General features: G+C 37.7%; 4 protein-coding genes across 4 annotated transcripts in view; all 4 read left to right on the forward strand.

Annotated features, from left to right (window-relative positions):
* Positions 1–21,949, forward strand: part of LOC127985877 (serine/threonine-protein kinase pim-3-like) — a 147,797-nt gene extending 125,848 nt beyond the window's left edge. Inside the window, exon 9 of the mRNA XM_052588084.1 lies at positions 21,639–21,949. The gene's annotated coding sequence lies outside the window, so the exon portion shown is untranslated. The remainder of the gene's footprint in view (positions 1–21,638) is intronic.
* LOC127985883 (serine/threonine-protein kinase pim-3-like) lies at positions 164–2,063 on the forward strand. The gene is made up of 6 exons (XM_052588090.1): positions 164–167; positions 536–630; positions 892–939; positions 1,079–1,457; positions 1,640–1,905; positions 2,055–2,063. The coding sequence occupies exons 1-6, from the start codon at positions 164–166 to the stop codon at positions 2,061–2,063; spliced, it is 801 nt and encodes a 266-aa protein (XP_052444050.1).
* On the forward strand, positions 13,218–15,255 carry LOC127985840 (serine/threonine-protein kinase pim-3-like). Its single transcript, XM_052588027.1, has 6 exons — positions 13,218–13,564; positions 13,867–13,961; positions 14,118–14,165; positions 14,353–14,731; positions 14,855–15,031; positions 15,152–15,255. Exons 1-6 carry the CDS (start codon positions 13,312–13,314, stop codon positions 15,253–15,255), a joined length of 1,056 nt encoding a protein of 351 aa, XP_052443987.1. The 5' UTR covers positions 13,218–13,311.
* Positions 15,503–17,366, forward strand: LOC127985885 (serine/threonine-protein kinase pim-3-like). Its single transcript, XM_052588091.1, has 5 exons — positions 15,503–15,506; positions 15,845–15,939; positions 16,382–16,760; positions 16,943–17,208; positions 17,358–17,366. The coding sequence occupies exons 1-5, from the start codon at positions 15,503–15,505 to the stop codon at positions 17,364–17,366; spliced, it is 753 nt and encodes a 250-aa protein (XP_052444051.1).
* Positions 21,950–22,393: the final 444 nt, after the last annotated feature.

Below are 22,393 nucleotides of genomic sequence, written 5' to 3' on the forward strand. Positions count from 1 at the left end.
ATTTGCTGTAACTGTTATATAGTCGATCTATTTGACCTGATTTGACCTGCTCTTTAACTTTCTTTGTTGTGAATTTGGTTTCTGTCCTGTTTGAGTATTTTGAGACTAAACCTGATTTCTGTTGTTTCAGACTGCAGACAAGGAGAATAACAACGACACAATAATGGGTCAGTTTGGTACCATAAACACACACACACACACACACACACACACACACACACAGACACACACACACACACACACACACACACACAGTCTTCACATGTTTTACACTTACTTTAGTATGCACTTTTCTAATAATAGCAATTCAACAAGATTTCATATACATTTATATAAATGTGTGTAAGGTGAAAGTATGTATTTCACACAGAAAAAACACACACATATATTTCTTTATTTTATGACTACTATAGTTTCCTTAAATAGTCCTGTAGTGTGCCAGTATTTTTTAAGCACAGATTTTTAATGTCAAGTGTCAAATTGAATATGAATTATAAAAAGAATGATTTTCTTTCTATATCATATCTTTTAACAGACATCAATTCATGCCGTTATGAAATCGTCTGTCAGCTGGGTGATGGAGGCTTTGGAACCGTTTATGCAGCGACTCGTGTGGACGACGGCCTACAGGTATCAGTTTTCATTACTATCTCGAATAGAATAACTTGATGATTATTTTTGTCCTGTGTTATAGTCATCTGATGCATCTAATGCAAGCGCTCTGAATTCATATTTAATTTACTGTTTAAAGCTCTTAAATTGTCAGAGCTTGTTAAGTCATGCTCTACATATTTGTATTTAGGTTCATGAAAATGTCTGTTCAGGGCTAATGTTTGGAATAAATGAATGAGTTGTAACTCTTACAAACATCGTTGTTTTTTTGTTGATCAGGTGGCGATAAAAGTCGTCTCCAGCAGGAACAGAAAGTTCATCAGTATTGTAAGTAGGCAGTGCTCTCTCTGTTTCTCCTCTCAGTCATCCGATCACAGACTGTAGATGATTTTTCAGTCTGTCATTGTCTAGAGTTTGTCCAAGTCCTTTATCCATCTAACCGTCATAACAACTGTCTTTCTTCTAGGACGGTTGTTCCAAGCCTCTTCCTCTGGAGGTTGCTTTGCAAATCCTTGCAGACGGAGACCCCAGGGTCGAGGAAATCATCCAGCTTCTGGACTGGCGGGTGGAGTCTGACCACTACATTTTGGTGCTAGAGCGTCCCGTTCCCTTTGAGGAACTGAACTGGTTTCTCCTGCAGCAAATGGGTACCATTCAAGAGGACATGGCACGAGTTATAATGCGCCAGGCAACATTCGCAGCTCAAACATGCTGCAGACGTGGAGTGTTTCATCAGGACATAAAGCTGGAAAAACTTCTGATCAACCCGGACACACTCAAAGTCAAGTTAACTGACTTTGGGTGTGGTGACTTCCTCAGCTGTGTGGGTTACACGTCCTTTGTTGGTATGTATGATGATCCCTCAAAGGATACAGTGGGTCTCAAACTGAGGGCCGTTCACACAGGACCCTGAGTGAATCAAGCTCATGGAATGGGATCCACTGTTGTGAATCACATTAATTCTTGCATAGTGATGGTTATACAGTTAAAATGCTGTGTTAATTGTAAACAAATCTCTTTCCTCCAGGCACAAGAGAGTACTGCCCTCCTGAGTATCACATGACCGGCCAGTACCACGGGGAACCAGCGACAGTGTGGTCACTCGGGATCCTCTTGTTTCTTATGCTGTGTGGGGATTTTCCAAATACACCAGACCTGCACATGATCGACGGTCACAACTGGACCAAAGATGGCTTGTCGGAAGAATGCAGCGATTTTATTTGCTGCTGTCTGCAAATCAATCCAAAAGAGCGGATTGAACTGGAGAAACTTAGTCTCCACGACTGGTTTATGGTAAGTACATTTTTTGATTTGTTTTGATTTATTTATCAGGTGTCATACAGTCAGATGATCAATTATAATGCTGAACGTCTTAATTCTTATTTCTGTTTAATGTATTTAAACAGTGAACCTGATTTTGGATTTTTCTGTTTTTTGTTTAGGATTGCTGAAATGAGGGGAGCAAAAGAAAATAGTGTAAGTAATGACAAGAAAGAAAGTCATGAAATTAAAGGAAATTTTAAATAACAACATAGGTTTTCAATATATATTCAATATATATGTCTATGAAGAATCACAAAGGTACTGGGTTACTCCGCCGCGGTTCTCCCGAAGCAATCTAAAATAGTCCGAATATAAACACTTATTATAGGTGCACCCTAGTGATTCAGGACAAGCCAAAAACACGGTTTGGAAAATCTATTCATGGTGTACTCGCTTATTATATAAATTTTTTACATTTTGAACACAAACAAACTTTCTGCAAATGGCAATAGGAGCACTGGGAGGAGCCAGAGGAGCTTGATTTTTTTCACAGATTATCTGTCTCATATTCTACTGTCAGGACATAATGACAGATAGTTTGATAGACAGTAACGTTTCAGACTGGACTGGTGTCTTACCTTAGACCCGCCCTGAGTGAGCTATCATCAGTCGGCCGTTGCTTCACCGCTGGAGCAAATTTAGACAAGACTTTCTCCTAAGTGATTGAGGTGTTTTTTTGTTGGATGTAATAATGAACAAAGCCGTTGTCATTTACTTCCGACATCTGAGCCACTGAAGACGCAGTGGATTACCTTTTGTTTCTGAAGAGAATGCGCCCCTGATCTATGTTTGCGCAAATCATTCACGATCCAGCTTCACCTACAGAAGAAGTGAGTATAAGGTTTGATAAATCTTTGCAAATCGCCTTTCCTAATAATGTGCTAATTAGCAAGTTTCACGATGAATGCGGCTAAAGTAAACAGTCTCTCTCAGAGTGGCTTGAAGAGAGGGGCGGAGTCAGCAGAGCTCATTAACATTTAAAGGAAAATGCTACAAAACTGTGTGCTCTAAAATGAGCTGTTTTTGACAGGGGGGAAAGGGTGTTTTTTACACTAGCATTGAAAAATTTTGACCAAACTATGTTACAGACTTTTCATTAAGAACTTTAAGAATCATATCAACTGGTAGAACGTTGGTATCCTATGGCTCCTTTAAACAACCAGCAGTAATGTCCAGGGATGTAAACAACTCAATATTCTGAACAACTAGTAGTTAATGCTGTATTTAAATGCGTTTCAGAGATGTGTCTCACTTCTGTATGCACGTGCAGTTGCAAGAAATCAAGAGGCATAAGTTTTAACTAAAAAACAGCAAACTAGATGCAAGCCCATAATAAACCTAAACAAATGCTTTATATTGGAAATAATATCAAAATCGCACCTGCCTACTTTATGAACTTAAAGTACCTAAAAAACAGGCCAAAAGACATATTATAATAGGTGGACATGGCAACACCTCAAGAACACGCTTTGTGAGTATAAAGCCGCTTTCAAAACATAAACAAAACACGTTGTCTCAGTCAGTCATCATTTTGCTGAAATGTTCAGGTTTCGACCAACATGAGGGTGAGTACATTTTTATAGTTTTTGTCTTGTGAACTAACATTTTATACTTCATTGAGGTCACTTTCTTTACTCTGATGGAAAAACAGCCTGGTCCACTGAGCTGGATCCTGCTGGTCTGAAGGTTTTAGAGGAGATTTAGGTCTCTTTTCCTGCTATTCAACCAGCTCAATCAGCTTAAACCAGCAAACCAAGTCTGGATAGATTTTCCCTCAGGTTTATTGAACAAGCAGCTCTTTTGATATATTTTGTGATATGCATACAGTACAGATGTAATGAAATGTCTCTTTCTGTCTTTTTGTAATTTAAGAATTCTGTCATTTATCGCCAGGATCAACTGGAAGTTCCTTGTGAAGAACAGAGGACACGTTGTGTACGAATGTGCAATTAGAAGAAAATTTTAATATGAAAGCTCAGAATATGGTAAGTGCAGATTTACTGGATTAAATTACCAGTAGAGTGAAATTTATTATATGATACAAAGTATCTTATCATTATTGATTTTTGTTTTTCATGAACAAACCTTAGTGTATTATGTATGTTATGCATTATGTTATCAGTCAGTATCACAGTAGATTATGTCTTAAGTGAACATAAACAGTAAAGAAAGAAATCTGATGTGTAGCGATGCATTGGATCTGTGCGTTAGGTCTTAAAGTGACAGCAGCTTATACTGTATTGTTTTAAGCTTTAATATGTAGAATACAAACTATATAAAAAGTGACAGCCACTTTCAATTTTTAAATTTGTCCCACATACTAAATAGGGACTGTGTGTTATTGACAGACGATAAGGTGTTAAAAAGTGAGGACAGCATTCACAATAAAGGTTTGAATGCTTAGAAGTGAAAGTTTTCAAGCAGGCCAAAAAATAAACTGCAGTTGAAAGTATGGTAGCAATATATTCAAAGAGGGAAAGTGGTAAATAAAATGATCTCTTCATGGGTTATCATTTAGAAATCTAAACTCTCACAATACATAACACATGCACCTAAGGATATAGATTTAAAAAACGACACACATGAAAGTGCATAAGTAGCTGAAACAGTGTTACAGAACTACAGATGCACTTTAAAATGCTTTTTAGATGCACGACAGTGTACTTCACTTGTAATTAATGTGAATAGCACTGAGATGCAGACTTTTATTCTTTATATGAAAAGAGAATGGATACACACATGTAGTTTAGCTTTCAAACAGTGTCTTGAAAGCACTGCCTATCTCTTGGATCATGTCAGAGGTGATGGTAGATCTGCTGTGTTTGTCGAAGGCCTGGCGATTACATTGCCTCGTCAGAGATGTAGCACCAAATGCAGCCACCAGCGAGGGATTCATGCTGGAAATATACATTTACAATTAAATTAAGTAATGTTAGATCATCTTTTTAAAACATGTCTCTAGACTTTTTTTATTTATTTTACCCATACTGCATCATGGTTTTAAAAGAAAAAATACTCTGATTGTCTTTCTTCCTTTCGTATTAAACTATGCATACATACATGATGTTGTTTTGTTTATAAATGTTTAAGCAACTTAATTATATTTGATCTAAAAAATACATTTTAAACATTATGCACTTTTTTTCCTTAGATAGTCATGATATCGTTTTGAAGAAACGTGCATTAGTAATATTCTGCTCGATGTGCCCTCCTGTGGCCTCAGGCGAGAAGCCAATTCTTTTCCTGTATGGGGAGGCTGCAGACCTGGAGCCGGTAGATATAGGCCCCAAGCAGTTTTACGCTCCTGTTGTTCCTCATGCGTCCAGTAAGGGGGAGAAGGAAATACGGCGAATAACACTATATGGGGAGGCTGCAGAGCAGACCTATGACCTACTGTAAAATGTATTATTCATATTTATTTATAAACTGTTTTTATATACAGGAGACTGACTGATATATGATGTTGTGAATTTATATTAAGCTATATTTAGATATTAACCATATTCAGGCCATTAGACATACAGTACTGTGTAATCATTTGCATCCTAAATGAAATATCTGCTGTACAATTCACAATTGGTCATCATACAGCTACAAAACATGTCCTACATAGCATTTTATGAAGACGAACACAATTTAACCCTTTTCTAAAATTCCAAGGGTCATTTAAAAGAAAGAGACAATATTGTTGTTCACAAAAATATTTATTAACACCATGACTTTTATTTCTTAACAGCATGAATCCTGTAGATTCTGCATGACTCCTGTAGACTGTCCTATGGCTTGCCACTCTTCTTTTATTGTTTTTTTATCCTGCTGTCAAAGTGCTCCCGCTCACTGATAAAAATAAATAAAGCAAAAGTTGCATAGTGGTAGAAACAATGGTTAATTATAAATATTTCCTTTATAGGATCCTTACAGTACCTTGCGTCAATGACAGGTCCTCGCAGGAATTTCTCCTCAGCCTCCTAAAGCAAACACACACCTTTATGAGATACAAGTTACAGAACTAAAGACAGAGTATGATAAAACACACATTAAATGCACATACATTTGTCCAGATAAGTAAGCTATTTTAAGAAAACTGTATATTAAGATATACATTAGAGAATTAGATCATTTCATTTATAAGAAACAACTCAAATCAAAATCTACATTTTAACCATATGAGACCAAAGTTTTTAATGTAGGTTTTATCATGCATGACATATGTTTGTATTATTTGACAAAATACTTGAGTGAGTGTGAAGTTCAACTTGTGCAGAGACTTAGAGATTTGCATACATACATACATGCCTATAAATGTGTATTTTGTGTGTTCACATCATAGACCGTCCAAAAAAAAAAAAAATCACACATTTGTGATTATCCACTCTAATGTGCTCCAGAAACCATGTGGAGTATGTTTAAATGCAAGGAGTAAACAGGGTCTTACCAGAAGAAGCCATGTCATGCAAGCTAAAGACAGACAACAAGATAAAAATAAAAATGTAATTAATTTTAAAAGTGAGTGAGACAGAGCGGGTAAAGAGAAGACTAGGGGCAGCTTGACCTACACGTGGTTAGCTAAGTTTGAGTCAGACAGACTGACTCAATCAAGTACTTTTGCCTCTCGAAATAAATTATTGACCCATCTTTTGAATTGATATCGCATCAATCGTTTATAAATAATAAATGTTGCATCATTACAATAAAATCTACAACAATAACTTATTTACATACCTTAATTCGTATCGCTTCAAAAAATGTCTGCTGCTATCATACAGATATGGTCTGCTGTTTTGATGACTAGGCTCATATACTAATATACAGCCTCCCCCTACTGGACGCATGAGGAACAACAGGGGCGTAAAACTGCTTGGGGCCTATATCTACCGGCTCCAGGTCTGCAGCCTCCCCTTACTCATTCTTTTTCCCACTTTAGTTTTTCAGCCATTTTGACAGCCCTACAACTTACCCTTTATTTGCATCTGGAGGTGAGCTGAACGCCCAATGTGCAAAGACTCCTAAAGAACCGGACAGCAGATCTCCCTGTCCTCCGCAAGGCCGCCCAATGCTCTTCTGGTTACAGGTCAGCACTGAGAGCAAACAGAAAAGCAGCACGTTAGAGAAAAAAAAAACAGAACCATATGAAGTTTGAATGTTTTAAGAAAATCACTAACTGTTCTTTCCGTCAGTAATAATGTCCTCCTCCCCTTTTAAAACCAAGGTAAGATGGCCCAAGGCGATGCTCAGTTTCTGAACACTTCTCTTGTATTCAGATAAAAAGCTGAGGAAGAGTGTGTGCATAAAGAAGAAGAAAAGGCTCGTAGGGAGCTGATCAAACAATGATCAATAAGACCCAGGTTTCATCCTCTAATGCACCATGAACTAATGACAAATGTCCAAGTGTCCGATGTATAAAACAGGTATATGCCACTACACTATATACTTGGTTTAGATGTTGTTGAGCATCACTAGACAGTTACACCATGATTTAATTATCATATTGCTAATGCATATAGGACAACAGCATGAAAACAGTTGTTGTAGGTACATTTTAAAAATTTGCTAGGTTAGTCTGAGAGGTTGCTAAATATTGAAAAAAAATTGCTAACACCAACAGAGAGTCCTTCTGGAGTTACACGTTCCCTTATATGGATAGGAAAGAAATGTAACTGTTAATTATAAAGTGTGAGTGAAAGGGAAACTTAGCTGTCTTGCTGAATTGTTTCAGTTTCTCATCCATAATAGCATCAGTGCAGTGTGTAAAAGTGGAAATTCATTACATCTGTTTGAGAGATGTAATGAATTATTAATGAAATATTAGGCCTCCTAATATTCTATTGGTCCACTAGTCTCCCGCTTTCCTATTGGCTCACCAGCTGTCGTGCTTCTATTGGCAACTGAGCTGCTTGTACACAAGCAGAGCTGAGGAAGTCATAAGTGGGTGGAGCTTAATGTTTGATTGACAGAGCTAATGAATGTGTTTTATGATTACATCATTGTTCAGTGTTGTTGTTTTTTAAGCAGGAATCTGCATATGACACTTCTTTTTTTTTTTTTTTTTACTATAGTATTAATTTACACAGGGAACAAAAGACGACACTCCCACTACTTGAACTATGAATTATGGTTGCTAACGATAAACGGACACATGCCAATATGTCTACTAGCACGTCCGTTTTTTTGCATTTCTCATACCTCTTCATATGCTGCTTTTCATACATGAAACTTACTTAAGCAGTGCGATGCAATGAACATGTGACAAGGGATCTGTGTATGTGTGTGTGTGTGTGTGTGTGTGTGTGTGTGTGTAGGTGTTGACCTCTTCGTGGTTTTAAAATATTTTATCATGAAATGCTTCCATGTTATCCATCTTTTCTTTTCTCCATGTATTCACACTGGCTGCTGACAATATTAATGTACTTGTCTTTAGTATGCACTCCAGAGACTCCTGTGAGCAGGGCTTTCTGTTGTATATGTTTGGATTGTACAAAACTTTTCTTTATTAGCCTATTATTATTATTATTATTATTATTTACCATATATTTATTTTAAAGAAGAACACTGAAATTTAATAAAATATACAACCAAAATGCTGCGTTGATTGTGGTGTAATTTAAGCAATCTGTCCAAAATAGAAATAAAACATTTCCTTAATCTTCATGAACTTAACACTCTTTTTTTTTTTTAGAGGGGCAGCAAACTGATCAAAGATCATACACATATTCCTCTCAGACTAGTTTTTGGTCCATTCTGAAGTCTGTTACTGCTGTGAAATTAAAATACTATTAAAACATCTCAGTATAACCTAACGTAACCCTCCATTATGCTTAACAAGCAAGCCTGGCGTGGGCTTAACTTTAAGTGTCATGCAAGCTCTGAAATACCCCCAAAATTCAAGAGAAGAACTGCCACGTATGAGTTTTTATTTTTATTTATTTGTTTTTGTTTATAGCATAACATAGTTAAACATCACACCAGTATAGTGCTATTTTCCAGAATATCAGCACAATAGCATGTGGTATATATATTATACAACTGCTCAATGAACATTTATTTGTTTTCAGTTATTTAGGCAGCATTGTACAATTGGCCTGTTTTTGCTCTATTTTGCTGATGAATCATGTGTGTCAGTGATCTATTCATAAAGTGAGCTTTGCTTCATTCATGAATAAATCAGTAATTTGAATAAATGAAAGTTTTTTTTTTTAAGACATATTACCCCCATAGCAGTTTTAGTTTCATATAAGAGAATAATTTCGTTTTCATAACATATATGCAAATGTAAATTGATTTTGATAAATGCTAATTAATTATATTAATATTGATTTTGTTGATTTAATTTGATGGCAACAGCCTTATAGTATCTTGTTAATTTTAGATTTTCTTTACAGCTTTTCGCTATTTTTACATAAATATTCATTAAAATTATGCCTTAAACTTAGCTACATGTATTAATAAATGATTTGTCATCTATTGTGTTTTACTTACAATATACGAGCTCGCGATCACCACATACTGCTTTTTTTAATTAATGTTTGAGTCACATACATCAATTACAGCGCAAAATAACTGAAAAAAAACTGTCCATATATCTGTAAACGACTTCAATTGGCAACGTTTAATCAGAAAGCATTGCTATTCGGATGTTAAGTGATGACGTAAGAAGCGCTGTTTCCGGGTCCAAGCCTCAACTCACTTCACTTGAGAATACGACCTCAGCAGCCGTTTATGAGCACTGTTTATTCATATTAATCATTTAAGCTAAACGCTTTTAAACTTACGGTTTACACTACAGTCTCCCTGCTCACAGCGTCCCAAACACAAATATTTTTTTAATATTTTTTTTTATATTTTCATTGTCTGGCTATCTGGGACTTCGGTATGGAGTTAAAGGTTAAGATTATAACTTTTTCGCTAATATTCTATCACATTGTGAGTTTATATTAGCACCTTTTGTTGTTTTCTCATGGTAACTGATAGAGCGTTTGGACAGGAAGCGCTGCTACGTGACGTCAGACTTAACAAGCGAATTCTAAACAAACGGAATATTACCCACGCTAGGAGATTACGCATCTATGCAGAGGCCACGCCCACCGCGGAAAACGTACCAATCAGCAACGGCCCTCTGCGAGCAGCATTGGAACGTCACTCGTTTTGTGACGTCACAGTAATATTCCAGTATAAATAGGCTCGCTCAATTTCATTTGTCTGATAATAAACCACTTGCGGTTCGTTGCTAGTTGCATTGTTTGCATTGTTTGCAACGATAGTCGTTTTATTGCTAGTTGAATTCTAGTATTTTTCTCACCTTGCATTTCTTCCAGCCAACGTTAGTTACTATTTCAAAATGCTACTTACGTTGCTAGGATTATTTGCTTTAATTCAAAGAGAGAGAAAAAAAGTCAACAACACCCACTTAGGTCAAGAAGACAATGCCGACCAGAGTGATGTACCACCAGTGAAGAGTTTTGATGATGGTAAAGTTATGATTATGCAGCAACTCCCTTTCTGTACTGGAGTCTGCATGCATAGGACTCTACACTTATTTGGATGTTTAAAGGTTTTGTGGAGGACACAGGACACAGCTTAGCTGAAGTTCAGTTTTATAAGTCTGTAACTTAATACAACACAGCATAAGAAATTATACTACACATACACAATTCATAAACATAAAACTCAACACAGGACAAGTTACTTTCAAGTTTTCAATTCTTTCACGTTCATATTTTAATTTACACAAAAAATGAAATTCGATATTGATAAAACAATATTACTGTAATTACATTAAGTGCTGTTTTAATTCATTTTAATGACATGACACCTAATTTAACGTCTGAATATCATGATCTAGTCACACACATATTTAAGTTCCATGCTAAGGTTGCCATGGTAGCTTTGGACGACCTTATTAATATTCATGCACGTAACTAATTCAGGAGCTGTAATTGATTGTTTGTTTGATTGTTTTTAAAAAAATGTTCTTATTTAAAAATACAATGTTCATGAACATTCCAGAAAAAAAGTATATATTATGTTGCGTGTTCATGAGCATTGTGCTTTTAAATAAGAGAAATGTCCATAATGAATACCTTACCAGTAACTGAAAAAATAGAAAGCCATGCCCAGTGGCGCCTCCAAGGGGGCCTCCAAGGGGGGCACAGCCACCCCTAAAATGACACTGGCCAACCCAATAGCCCAAAATTTAATTTGAAATTCAGTGTTTCCATCAATCGATTCTGATGCGATGATTCAAAATGTGCATAAAAGCAGGGTTTACTATTTTCTCCATAAAGAGAATAGTAAAACTGAAGTTTTGAAGCCCATAACCTGATATGCTCCCAGAAATAAATAATAGTAGCAACAAAAAAATATTGTCTGCTGGATTTAGTTAGACAAGGAACATGTATTGTGCTACCCTAATATTTTAACTGACCCCTTTCTGCCACCCCATCAAAAAACATCCTGGAGGCGCAACTGGCCATGATTATAGTTGAAGTAATATCCGTTAATATAGTTATACAATATTTCCTAAATGTTCTTATAATGATTCATATCTTCTGGTCCATATTCTCCCCTTTAGGTCGAGAAGTTGATGACACTGGTACAGTCTGTGCTTCATCCGACTCTGCTGTTCACTTTTCTCCAGCTTCTTTCAGAGCCACGTCCAACTGTACTGACGATATCATCCAAGCTACAGTCTGTGCCGCGTCCAACTGTACTGAAGATATCCTCCAAGCTACAGTCTGTGCCGCGTCCAACTGTACTGACGATATCCTCCAAGCTACAGTCTGTGCGGCGTCCAACTGTACTGACGATATCCTCCAAGCTACAGTCTGTGCCGAGTCCAACTGTACTGAAGATATCCTCCAAGCTACAGTCTGTGCCGCGTCCAACTGTACTGACGATATCCTCCAAGCTACAGTCTGTGCCGAGTCCAACTGTACTGAAGATATCCTCCAAACTGCAGTCTGTGCCGCGTCCAACTGTACTGACGAAATCCTCCAAACTACAGTCTGCGCCGCGTCCAACTGTACTGACGATATACTCCAAACTGCAGTCTGTGCTGCGTTCAACTGTACTGACGATATCCTCCAAACTGCAGTCTGTGCGGCGTCCAACTGTACTGACGATATACTCCAAACTACAGTCTGTGCCGCGTCCAACTGTACTGAAGATATCCTCCAAGCTACAGTCTGTGCCGAGTACAACTGTACTGAAGATATCCTCCAAGCTACAGTCTGTGCCGAGTACAACTGTACTGACGATATCCTCCAAACTACAGTCTGTGAGGCGTCCAACTGTACTGACGATATCCTCCAAACTGCAGTCTGTGCGGCGTCCAACTGTACTGACGATATCCTCCAAACTGCAGTCTGTGCCGAGTACAACTGTACTGAAGATATCCTCCAAGCTACAGTCTGTGCCGAGTACAACTGTACTGACGATATCCTCCAAACTACAGTCTGTGCCGAGTACAACTGTACTGAAGATATCCTCCAAGCTACAGTCTGTGCCGAGTACAACTGTACTGAAGATATCCTCCAAGCTACAGTCTGTGCCGAGTACAACTGTACTGACGATATCCTCCAAGCTACAGTTTGTGCCGAGTACAACTGTACTGACGATATCCTCCAAACTGCAGTCTGTGCCGAGTACAACTGTACTGAAGATATCCTCCAAGCTACAGTCTGTGCCGAGTACAACTGTACTGACGATATCCTCCAAACTGCAGTCTGTGCCGAGTACAACTGTACTGAAGATATCCTCCAAGCTACAGTCTGTGCCGAGTACAACTGTACTGAAGATATCCTCCAAGCTACAGTCTGTGCCGAGTACAACTGTACTGACGATATCCTCCAAACTGCAGTCTGTGCGGCGTCCAACTGTACTGAAGATATCCTCCAAGCTACAGTCTGTGCCGAGTACAACTGTACTGACGATATCCTCCAAACTACAGTCTGTGAGGCGTCCAACTGTACTGACGATATCCTCCAAACTGCAGTCTGTGCGGCGTCCAACTGTACTGACGATATCCTCCAAACTACAGTCTGTGCCGAGTCCAACTGTACTGACGATATCCTCCAAGCTACAGTCTGTGCCGCGTCCAACTGTACTGACGATATCCTCCAAACTACAGTCTGTGCCGAGTCCAACTGTACTGACGATATCCTCCAAACTGCAGTCTGTTCTTCCAGATTAAGAGATGGCGTCTCATTTTTCAATGCCATGCCCAAATTAAGAGATGGCATCTCATTTTTCACTGCCATGCCTAAAATAAGTTATGATGTCTCATTTTTAACTGCCATACCCAAATTTTGTGATGACATCTTGCTTTTCACTTCTACGTCCAATTTAAGTAGTGAGGCCTTTCCATCTTTTTTCCCAGTGATGTCCAAATTTAGTGATGATGTCCCTCCAGTTCTAGGTTATGTCACGTCTGACTGCAGAGATGAAGCTCTCCAAGCTTCAGTCTGTTCTGTAGCTGACTTGAGTGTCGGTGTCCCTCAGTCTCCACTCCACAAAACATTCGACTGTAGAGACAATGTCCCCCAAGCTACAACCTGTGCAACACCTGACTGTAGTGTTTATGCTCCCCAAACTCCGTCAAGCCAGTTACAGGATGATGAGACAACAATTATTGGTTAGTTTGCTACCACAATATAATCCAACTCACACACACACAAGGTTTATGCTTAATATGCATTTTGTTTTAGAGTAGTTAACATGGAAATGCAATTAATTTAAAGGTATTTAAATTGTATTATTTATGTATGACAAGTACGGGTAACTAATAGTTTTTAGAGTGACAAATTATTTTTTAAAGGCACAAATATTCAATGTAGTATCTTAATTATTCTTTCTCAATTCTAGTTTTTAAGTAGACGAAGTAAATGCTGTCTCTGTGACATTTTATGTTGACATCTCTTATTTATTTTTTAACAGACATCAATTCACACCGTTATGAAATCGGCTGTCAGTTGGGTAAAGGAGGCTTTGGAATCGTGTACGCAGCAACTCGTTTGAATGATGGCCTACAGGTATCAATTTGTATTACTTACATTATTTTTCTAGCTAATCATGTTTGTCCTATTGTACTTGTCTCGCTCTCTCTCTAATGTATGAAATGATGTTAACTCTGCTGACATGATGAATTATAAATCTCACACACATCACTTTTTTGTTTTGTTGATCAGGTGGCAATAAAATTGGCATCCAACAAGATCACAAAGTTCATCAGCATTGTAAGTAGGCTTGTGATCTCTGTTTCTCCTCTCAGTCACTGTTTTCATTTTCAATCATCTCATATTAACATTAATCACAGCCTTTAAGTGGTTTTTCAGCCGTCAGTCTGTCATTGTCAACAGTTTGTCCTGGAGTTGTTTAAGTCCTATATCTTTCTTACCGTCATAACAACTGTGTTTCTTCTAGGATGGTTATTCTGGACGTCTTCCTCTGGAGGTTGCTTTGCAAATTCTTGCAAATAAAGGCCCCAGGGTGGAGGAAATCGTTCAGCTTCTGGACTGGCGGCTGGATCCTGACTGTTACTTTATGGTCCTAGAGCGGCCCGTGCCCTGTCAGTCCTTGTTTCAGTATTTAAAGTGCTACAAGGGCATCATGGACGAGGACTTTGCTCGAGTTATAATGAAGCAGGCAATATTTGCGGCTCGGATGTGCTGCCTTCGTGGAGTGTTGCACCGGGACATAAAGCTGGAAAACCTTCTGATCAACCCGGACACACTCGAAGTCAAATTGATTGACTTTGGCTGTGGTGCAATCCTCACCGACGGGGGTTACACGTCCTTTACTGGTATGTATGATGATCCCTCAAAGCTGTGAAGTGGGTGTCTAATGGGATCCTCTGCTGTGAATCAAATGATTATGAATATCTAGTTAAAATGCTGTTTTAATGGAAACCAAATGTAATTTCCAGGCACAAGAGAGTACTGCCCTCCTGAGTATCACATGACCGGCCAGTACCACGGGGAACCAGCGACAGTGTGGTCACTCGGGATCCTCTTGTTTGTGATTCTTTTCAGTAAATATCCAAAGAGACGACACCTGCACGAGATTAATGATCAAAACTGGACTAAAGCTGGCCTGTCGAAAGGTTAGATCTCTTCTTCAGCACAAACCAATATGGTCGTTGAGATAATTTAACTGTCCATCAAAGAGATCACGTGTGAAGTTCAAAGTGATATTCAGACATATCTTTCTTTTTTCTGCACAGAATGCTGCGATTTAATTCGCCGGTGTCTACAGATCGACCCAAAGCAGCGGATTGAACTGGGGAAACTCAGTCTCCACGACTGGCTTATGGTAAATACATTCTGATGATTTGAAGATTTGCCTTGGTTTAATTATAAGACTATGGACATAGCTTTTTTACTCTTTCTTTTTATACAGTTTTCTTTTCCTATTTGCTGTAACTGTTATATAGTCGATCTATTTGACCTGATTTGACCTGTTCTTAAACTTTCTTTGTTGTGCATTTGGTTTCTGTCCTGTTTGAGTATTTTGAGACTAAACCTGATTTCTGTTGTTTCAGACTGCAGACAAGGAGAATAACAACGACACAATAATGGGTCAGTTTGGTACCATAAACACACACACACACACACACACACACACACACACACACAGTCTTCACATGTTTTACACTGACTTTAGTATGCACTTTTCTAATAATAGCAATTCAACAAGATTTCATTTACATTTATATAAATGTGTGTAAGGTGAAAGTATGTATTTCACACAGAAAAAACACAAACATATATTTCTTTATTTTATGACTACTATAGTTTCCTTAAATAGTCCTGTAGTGTGCCAGTATTTTTTAAGCACAGATTTTTAATGTCAAATGTCAAATTGAATATGAATTATAAAAATAATGATTTTCTTTCTACATCATATCTTTTAACAGACATCAATTCATGCCGTTATGAAATCGTCTGTCAGCTGGGTGATGGAGGCTTCGGAACCGTTTATGCAGCGACTCGTTTGGACGACGGCCTACAGGTATCAGTTTTCATTACTATCTCGAATAGAATAACTTGATGATTATTTTTGTCCTGTGTTATAGTCATCTGATGCATCTAATGCAAGCGCTCTGAATTCATATTTAATTTACTGTTTAAAGCTCTTAAATTGTCAGAGCTTGTTAAGTCATGCTCTACATATTTGTATTTAGGTTCATGAAAATGTCTGTTCAGGGCTAATGTTTTGAATGAATGAATGAGTTGTAACTCTTGCAAACATCGTTGTTGTTTTGTTGATCAGGTGGCGATAAAAGTCGTCTCCAGCAGGAACAGAAAGTTCATCAGTATTGTAAGTAGGCAGTGCTCTCTCTGTTTCTCCTCTCAGTCATCCGATCACAGACTGTAGATGATTTTTCAGTCTGTCATTGTCTAGAGTTTGTCCTTTATCCATCTAACCGTCATAACAACTGTCTTTCTTCTAGGACGGTTGTTCCAAGCCTCTTCCTCTGGAGGTTGCTTTGCAAATCCTTGCAGACGGAGACCCCAGGGTCGACGAAATCATCCAGCTTCTGGACTGGCGGGTGGAGTCTGACCACTACATTTTGGTGCTAGAGCGTCCCGTTCCCTTTGAGGAACTGAACTGGTTTCTCCTGCAGCAAATGGGTACCATTCAAGAGGACATGGCACGAGTTATAATGCGCCAGGCAACATTCGCAGCTCAAACATGCTGCAGACGTGGAGTGTTTCATCAGGACATAAAGCTGGAAAAGCTTCTGATCAACCCGGACACACTCAAAGTCAAGTTAACTGACTTTGGGTGTGGTGACTTCCTCAGCTGTGTGGGTTACACGTCCTTTGTTGGTATGTATGATGATCCCTCAAAGGTTACAGTGGGTCTCAAACTGAGGGCCGTTCACACAGGACCCTGAGTGAATCAAGCTCATGGAATGGGATCCACTGTTGTGAATCACATTAATTCTTGCATAGTGATGGTTACACAGTTAAAATGCTGTATTAATTGTAAATAAATCTCTTTCCTCCAGGCACAAGAGAGTACTGCCCTCCTGAGTATCACATGACCGGCCAGTACCACGGGGAACCAGCGACAGTGTGGTCACTCGGGATCCTCTTGTTTCTTATGCTGTGTGGGGATTTTCCAAATACACCAGACCTGCACATGATCGACGGTCACAACTGGACCAAAGATGGCTTGTCGGAAGAATGCAGCGATTTTATTTGCTGCTGTCTGCAAATCAATCCAAAAGAGCGGATTGAACTGGAGAAACTTAGTCTCCACGACTGGTTTATGGTAAGAACATTTTTTGATTTGTTTTGATTTATTTATCAGGTGTCATACAGTCAGATGATCAATTATAATGCTGAACGTCTTAATTCTTATTTCTGTTTAATGTATTTAAACAGTGAACCTGATTTTGGATTTTTCTGTTTTTTGTTTAGGATTGCTGAAATGAGGGGAGCAAAAGAAAATAGTGTAAGTAATGACAAGAAAGAAAGTCATGAAATTAAAGGAAATTTTATTTAACAACATAGGTTTTCAATATGTATTATTATATGAAATAATAATAATATATTAGAGATATAAAGCTATCAAAAATAACAAATATATAAAATATAAAAAGATGAATAAAATATAAATAAATATAAAAGATTCACTATGTTGTGTTGCATAATTACATTTATTACTTAAAGCTGCGGTAGGGAACTTTTGACGCTCTAGCTGTTAATAAACAGAACTGCTTGCGTCTTGCGGAAGGACATTGTAGCCGGAACTACTTCTCTCTGTTTATGTCTATGAAGAATCACAAAGGTACTGGGTTACTCCGCCGCGGTTCTCCCGAAGCAATCTAAAATAGTCCGAATATAAACACTTATTATAGGTGTACCCTAGTGATTCAGGACAAGCCAAAAACACGGTTTGGAAAATGGATTCATGGTGTACTCGCTTATTATATACATTTTTTACATTTTGAACACAAACAAAGTTACGGACCGCAGCTCTGATTGGTTGTTTCTTAACGGGAGCGGATGACTTTCTGCAAATGGCAATAGGACCACTGGGAGGAGCCAGAGGAGCTTGATTTTTTTCACAGATTATCTGTCTCATATTCTACTGTCAGGACATAATGACAGATAGTTTGATAGACAGTAACGTTTCAGACTGGACTGGTGTCTTACCTTAGACCCGCCCTGAGTGAGCTATCATCAGTCGGCCGTTGCTTCACCGCTGGAGCAAATGTAGACAAGACTTTCACCTAATTGATTGAGGTGTTTTTTTGTTGGATGTAATAATGAACAAAGCCGTTGTCATTTACTTCCGACATCTGAGCCACTGAAGACGCAGTGGATTACCTTTTGTTTCTGAAGAGAATGCGCCCCTGATCTATGTTTGCGCAAATCATTCACGATCCAGCTTCACCCACAGAAGAAGTGAGTATAAGGTTTGATAAATCTTTGCAAATCGCCTTTCCTAATAATGTGCTAATTAGCAAGTTTCACTATGAATGCGGCTAAAGTAAACAGTCTCTCTCAGAGTGGCTTGAAGAGAGGGGCGGAGTCAGCAGAGCTCATTAACATTTAAAGGAAAATGCTACAAAACTGTGTGCTCTAAAATGAGCTGTTTTTGACAGGGGGGAAAGGGTGTTTTTTACACTACCATTGAAAAATTTTGACCAAACTATGTTACAGACTTTTCATTAAGAACTTAAAGAATCATATCAACTGGTAGAACGTTGGTATCCTATGGCTCCTTTAAACAACCAGCAGTAATGTCCAGGGATGTAAACAACTCAATATTTTGAACAACTAGTAGTTAATGCTGTATTTAAATGCGTTTCAGAGATGTGTCTCACTTCTGTATGCATGTGCAGTTGCAAGAAATCAAGAGACATAAGCTTTTACTAAAAAACAGCAAACTAGGTGCAAGCCCATAATAAACCTAAAAAAATGCAAAAATCAGAATCGCACCTGCCTACTTTATGAACTTCAGAAACTGGTTCGCTTTATGAACCAAGCCTAAAAAACAGGCCAAAGGACATTTATAATAGGTGGACATGGCAACACCTCAAGAACGCACTTTGTGAGTATAAACATAAATGAAACATAAACAAAACACGTTGTCTCAGTCAGTCATCATTTTGCTGAAATGTTCAGGTTTGGACCAACATGAGGGTAAGTACATTTTTATAGTTTTGGTCATGTGAACTAACCTTTTTTATACTTCACTGAGGTCACTTTCTTTACTCTGATGGAAAAACAGCCTGGTCCACTGAGCTGGATCCTGCTGGTCTGAAGGTTTTAGAGGAGATTTAGGTCTCTTTTCCTGCTATTCAACCAGCTCAATCAGCTTAAACCAGCAAACCAAGTCTGGATAGATTTTCCCTCAGGTTTATTGAACAAGCAGCTCTTTTGATATATTTTGTGATATGCATACAGTACAGATGTAATGAAATGTCTCTTTCTGTCTTTTTGTCATTTAAGAATTCTGTCAATTATCGCCAGGATCAACTGGAAGTTCCTTGTGAAGAACAGAGGACACGTTGTGTACGAATGTGCAATTAGAAGAAAATTTGAATATGAAAGTTCAGAATATGGTAAGTGCAGATTTACTGGAGTGAAATTTATTATATGATACATAGTATCTTATCATTATTGATTTTTGTTTTTCATGAACAAACCTTAGTGTATTATGTATGTTATGCATTAAAAAAAATTTTTTATCAGTCATTATCACAGTAGGTAATGTCTTATGTGAACATAAACAGTTAAGAAAGAAATCTGATGTGTTGGATCTGTGCGTTAGGTCTTAAAGTGACAGCAGCCTAATACTGTACTCTGTTAAGCTTCAATATGTAGAATACAAACTACATAAAAAGTGACAGCCACTTTCAATTTTTAAATTTGTTCCACATACTAAATAGGGACTGTGTGTTATTGACAGACGATAAGGTATTAGACAGTGAGGACAGCATTCACAATAAAGGTTTGAATGCTTAGAAGTGAAAGTTTTCAAGCAGACCAAAAAATAAACTGCAGTTGAAAGTATGGTAGCAATATATTCATAGAGGGAAAGTGGTAAATAAAATGATCTCTTCAAGGGTTATCATTTAGAAATCTAAACTCTCACAATACATAACACATGCACCTAAGGATATAGATTTAAAAAACGACACACATGAAAGTGCATAAGTAGCTGAAACAGTGTTACAGAACTACAGATGCACTTTAAAATGCTTTTTAGATGCACGACAGTGTACTTCACTTGTAATTAATGTGAATAGCACTGAGATGCAGACTTTTATTCTGTATATGAAAACGTGCATTAGTAATATTCAGCTCGATGTGCCCTCCTGTGGCCTCAGGCGAGAAGCCAAAAGACTTTTTCCCACTTTAGTTTTTCAGCCATTTTGACAGCCCTACAACTTCCCCTTTATTTGCATCTGGAGGTGAGCTGAACGCCCAATGTGCAAAGACTCCTAAAGAACCGGACAGCAGATCTCCCTGTCCTCCGCAAGGCCGCCCAATGCTCTTCTGGTTACAGGTCAGCACTGAGAGCAAACAGAAAAGCAGCACGTTAGAGAAAAAAAAAACAGAACCATATGAAGTTTGAATGTTTTAAGAAAATCACTAACTGTTCTTTCCGTCAGTAATAATGTCCTCCTCCCCTTTTAAAACCAAGGTAAGATGGCCCAAGGCGATGCTCAGTTTCTGAACACTTCTCTTGTATTCAGATAAAAAGCTGAGGAAGAGTGTGTGCATAAAGAAGAAGAAAAGGCTCGTAGGGAGCTGATCAAACAATGATCAATAAGACCCAGGTTTCATCCTCTAATGCACCATGAACTAATGACAAATGTCCAAGTGTCCGATGTATAAAACAGGTACATGCCACTACACTATATACTTGGTTTAGATGTTGTTGAGCATCACTAGACAGTTACACCATGATTTAATTATCATATTGCTAATGCATATAGGACAACAGCATGAAAACAGTTGTTGTAGGTACATTTTAAAAATTTGCTAGGTTAGTCTGAGAGGTTGCTAAATATTGAAAAAAAATTGCTAACACCAACAGAGAGTCCTTCTGGAGTTACACGTTCCCTTATATGGATAGGAAAGAAATGTAACTGTTAATTATAAAGTGTGAGTAAAAGGGAAACTTAGCTGTCTTGCTGAATTGTTTCAGTTTCTCATCCATAATAGCATCAGTGCAGTGTGTAAAAGTGGAAATTCATTACATCTGTTTGAGAGATGTAATGAATTATTAATGAAATATTAGGCCTCCTAATATTCTATTGGTCCACTAGACTCCCGCTTTCCTATTGGCTCACCAGCTGTCGTGCTTCTATTGGCAACTGAGCTGCTTGTACACAAGCAGAGCTGAGGAAGTCATAAGTGGGTGGAGCTTAATGTTTGATTGACAGAGCTAATGAATGTGTTTTATGATAACATCATTGTTCAGTGTTGTTGTTTTTTAAGCAGGAATCTGCATATGACACTTCTTTTTTTTTTTTTTTTTTACTATAGTATTAATTTACACAGGGAACAAAAGACGACACTCCCACTACTTGAACTATGAATTATGGTTGCTAACGATAAACGGACACATGCCAATATGTCTACTAGCACGTCCGTTTTTTTGCATTTCTCATACCTCTTCATATGCTGCTTTTCATAGATGAAACTTACTTAAGCAGTGCGATGCAATGAACATGTGACAAGGGATCTGTGTATGTGTGTGTGTGTGTGTGTAGGTGTTGACCTCTTCGTGGTTTTAAAATATTTTATCATGAAATGCTTCCATGTTATCCATCTTTTCTTTTCTCCATGTATTCACACTGGCTGCTGACAATATTAATGTACTTGTCTTTAGTATGCACTCCAGAGACTCCTGTGAGCAGGGCTTTCTGTTGTATATGTTTGGATTGTACAAAACTTTTCTTTATTAGCCTATTATTATTATTATTATTATTATTTACCATATATTTATTTTAAAGAAGAACACTGAAATTTAATAAAATATACAACCAAAATGCTGCGTTGATTGTGGTGTAATTTAAGCAATCTGTCCAAAATAGAAATAAAACATTTCCTTAATCTTCATGAACTTAACACTGATCAAAGATCATACACATATTCCTCTCAGACTAGTTTTTGGTCCATTCTGAAGTCTGTTACTGCTGTGAAATATTCATAAAGTGAGCTTTGCTTCATTCATGAATAAATCAGTAATTTGAATAAATGAAAGTTTTTTTTATTAAGACATATTACCCCCATAGCAGTTTTAGTTTCATATAAGAGAATAATTTCGTTTTCATAACATATATGCAAATGTAAATTGATTTTGATAAATGCTAATTAATTATATTAATATTGATTTTGTTGATTTAATTTGATGGCAACAGCCTTATAGTTTAGTGTTAATTTTAGATTTTCTTTACAGCTTTTCGCTATTTTTACATAAATAATCATTAAAA

Source organism: Carassius gibelio, chromosome B21, assembly GCF_023724105.1.
Source record: "Carassius gibelio isolate Cgi1373 ecotype wild population from Czech Republic chromosome B21, carGib1.2-hapl.c, whole genome shotgun sequence".
Classification (NCBI taxonomy): Eukaryota; Metazoa; Chordata; class Actinopteri; order Cypriniformes; family Cyprinidae; genus Carassius; species Carassius gibelio.

Coding starts and splice junctions, on each gene's coding strand:
- LOC127985883 (XM_052588090.1), top strand. Junction 631..891: donor GTGTGGACGACGGCCTACAG/GTATCAGTTTTC, acceptor TTTGTTGATCAG/GTGGCGATAAAAGTCGTCTC. Junction 940..1,078: donor ACAGAAAGTTCATCAGTATT/GTAAGTAGGCAG, acceptor TCTTTCTTCTAG/GACGGTTGTTCCAAGCCTCT.
- LOC127985885 (XM_052588091.1), top strand. Junction 15,940..16,381: donor GTTTGGACGACGGCCTACAG/GTATCAGTTTTC, acceptor TCTTTCTTCTAG/GACGGTTGTTCCAAGCCTCT. Junction 16,761..16,942: donor GGGTTACACGTCCTTTGTTG/GTATGTATGATG, acceptor TCTTTCCTCCAG/GCACAAGAGAGTACTGCCCT.
- LOC127985840 (XM_052588027.1), top strand. CDS start 13,312: ATGTCCAAATTTAGTGATGATGTCCCTCCAGTTCTAGGTTATGTCACG. Junction 13,565..13,866: donor TGATGAGACAACAATTATTG/GTTAGTTTGCTA, acceptor ATTTTTTAACAG/ACATCAATTCACACCGTTAT. Junction 15,032..15,151: donor TAAAGCTGGCCTGTCGAAAG/GTTAGATCTCTT, acceptor TTTTCTGCACAG/AATGCTGCGATTTAATTCGC.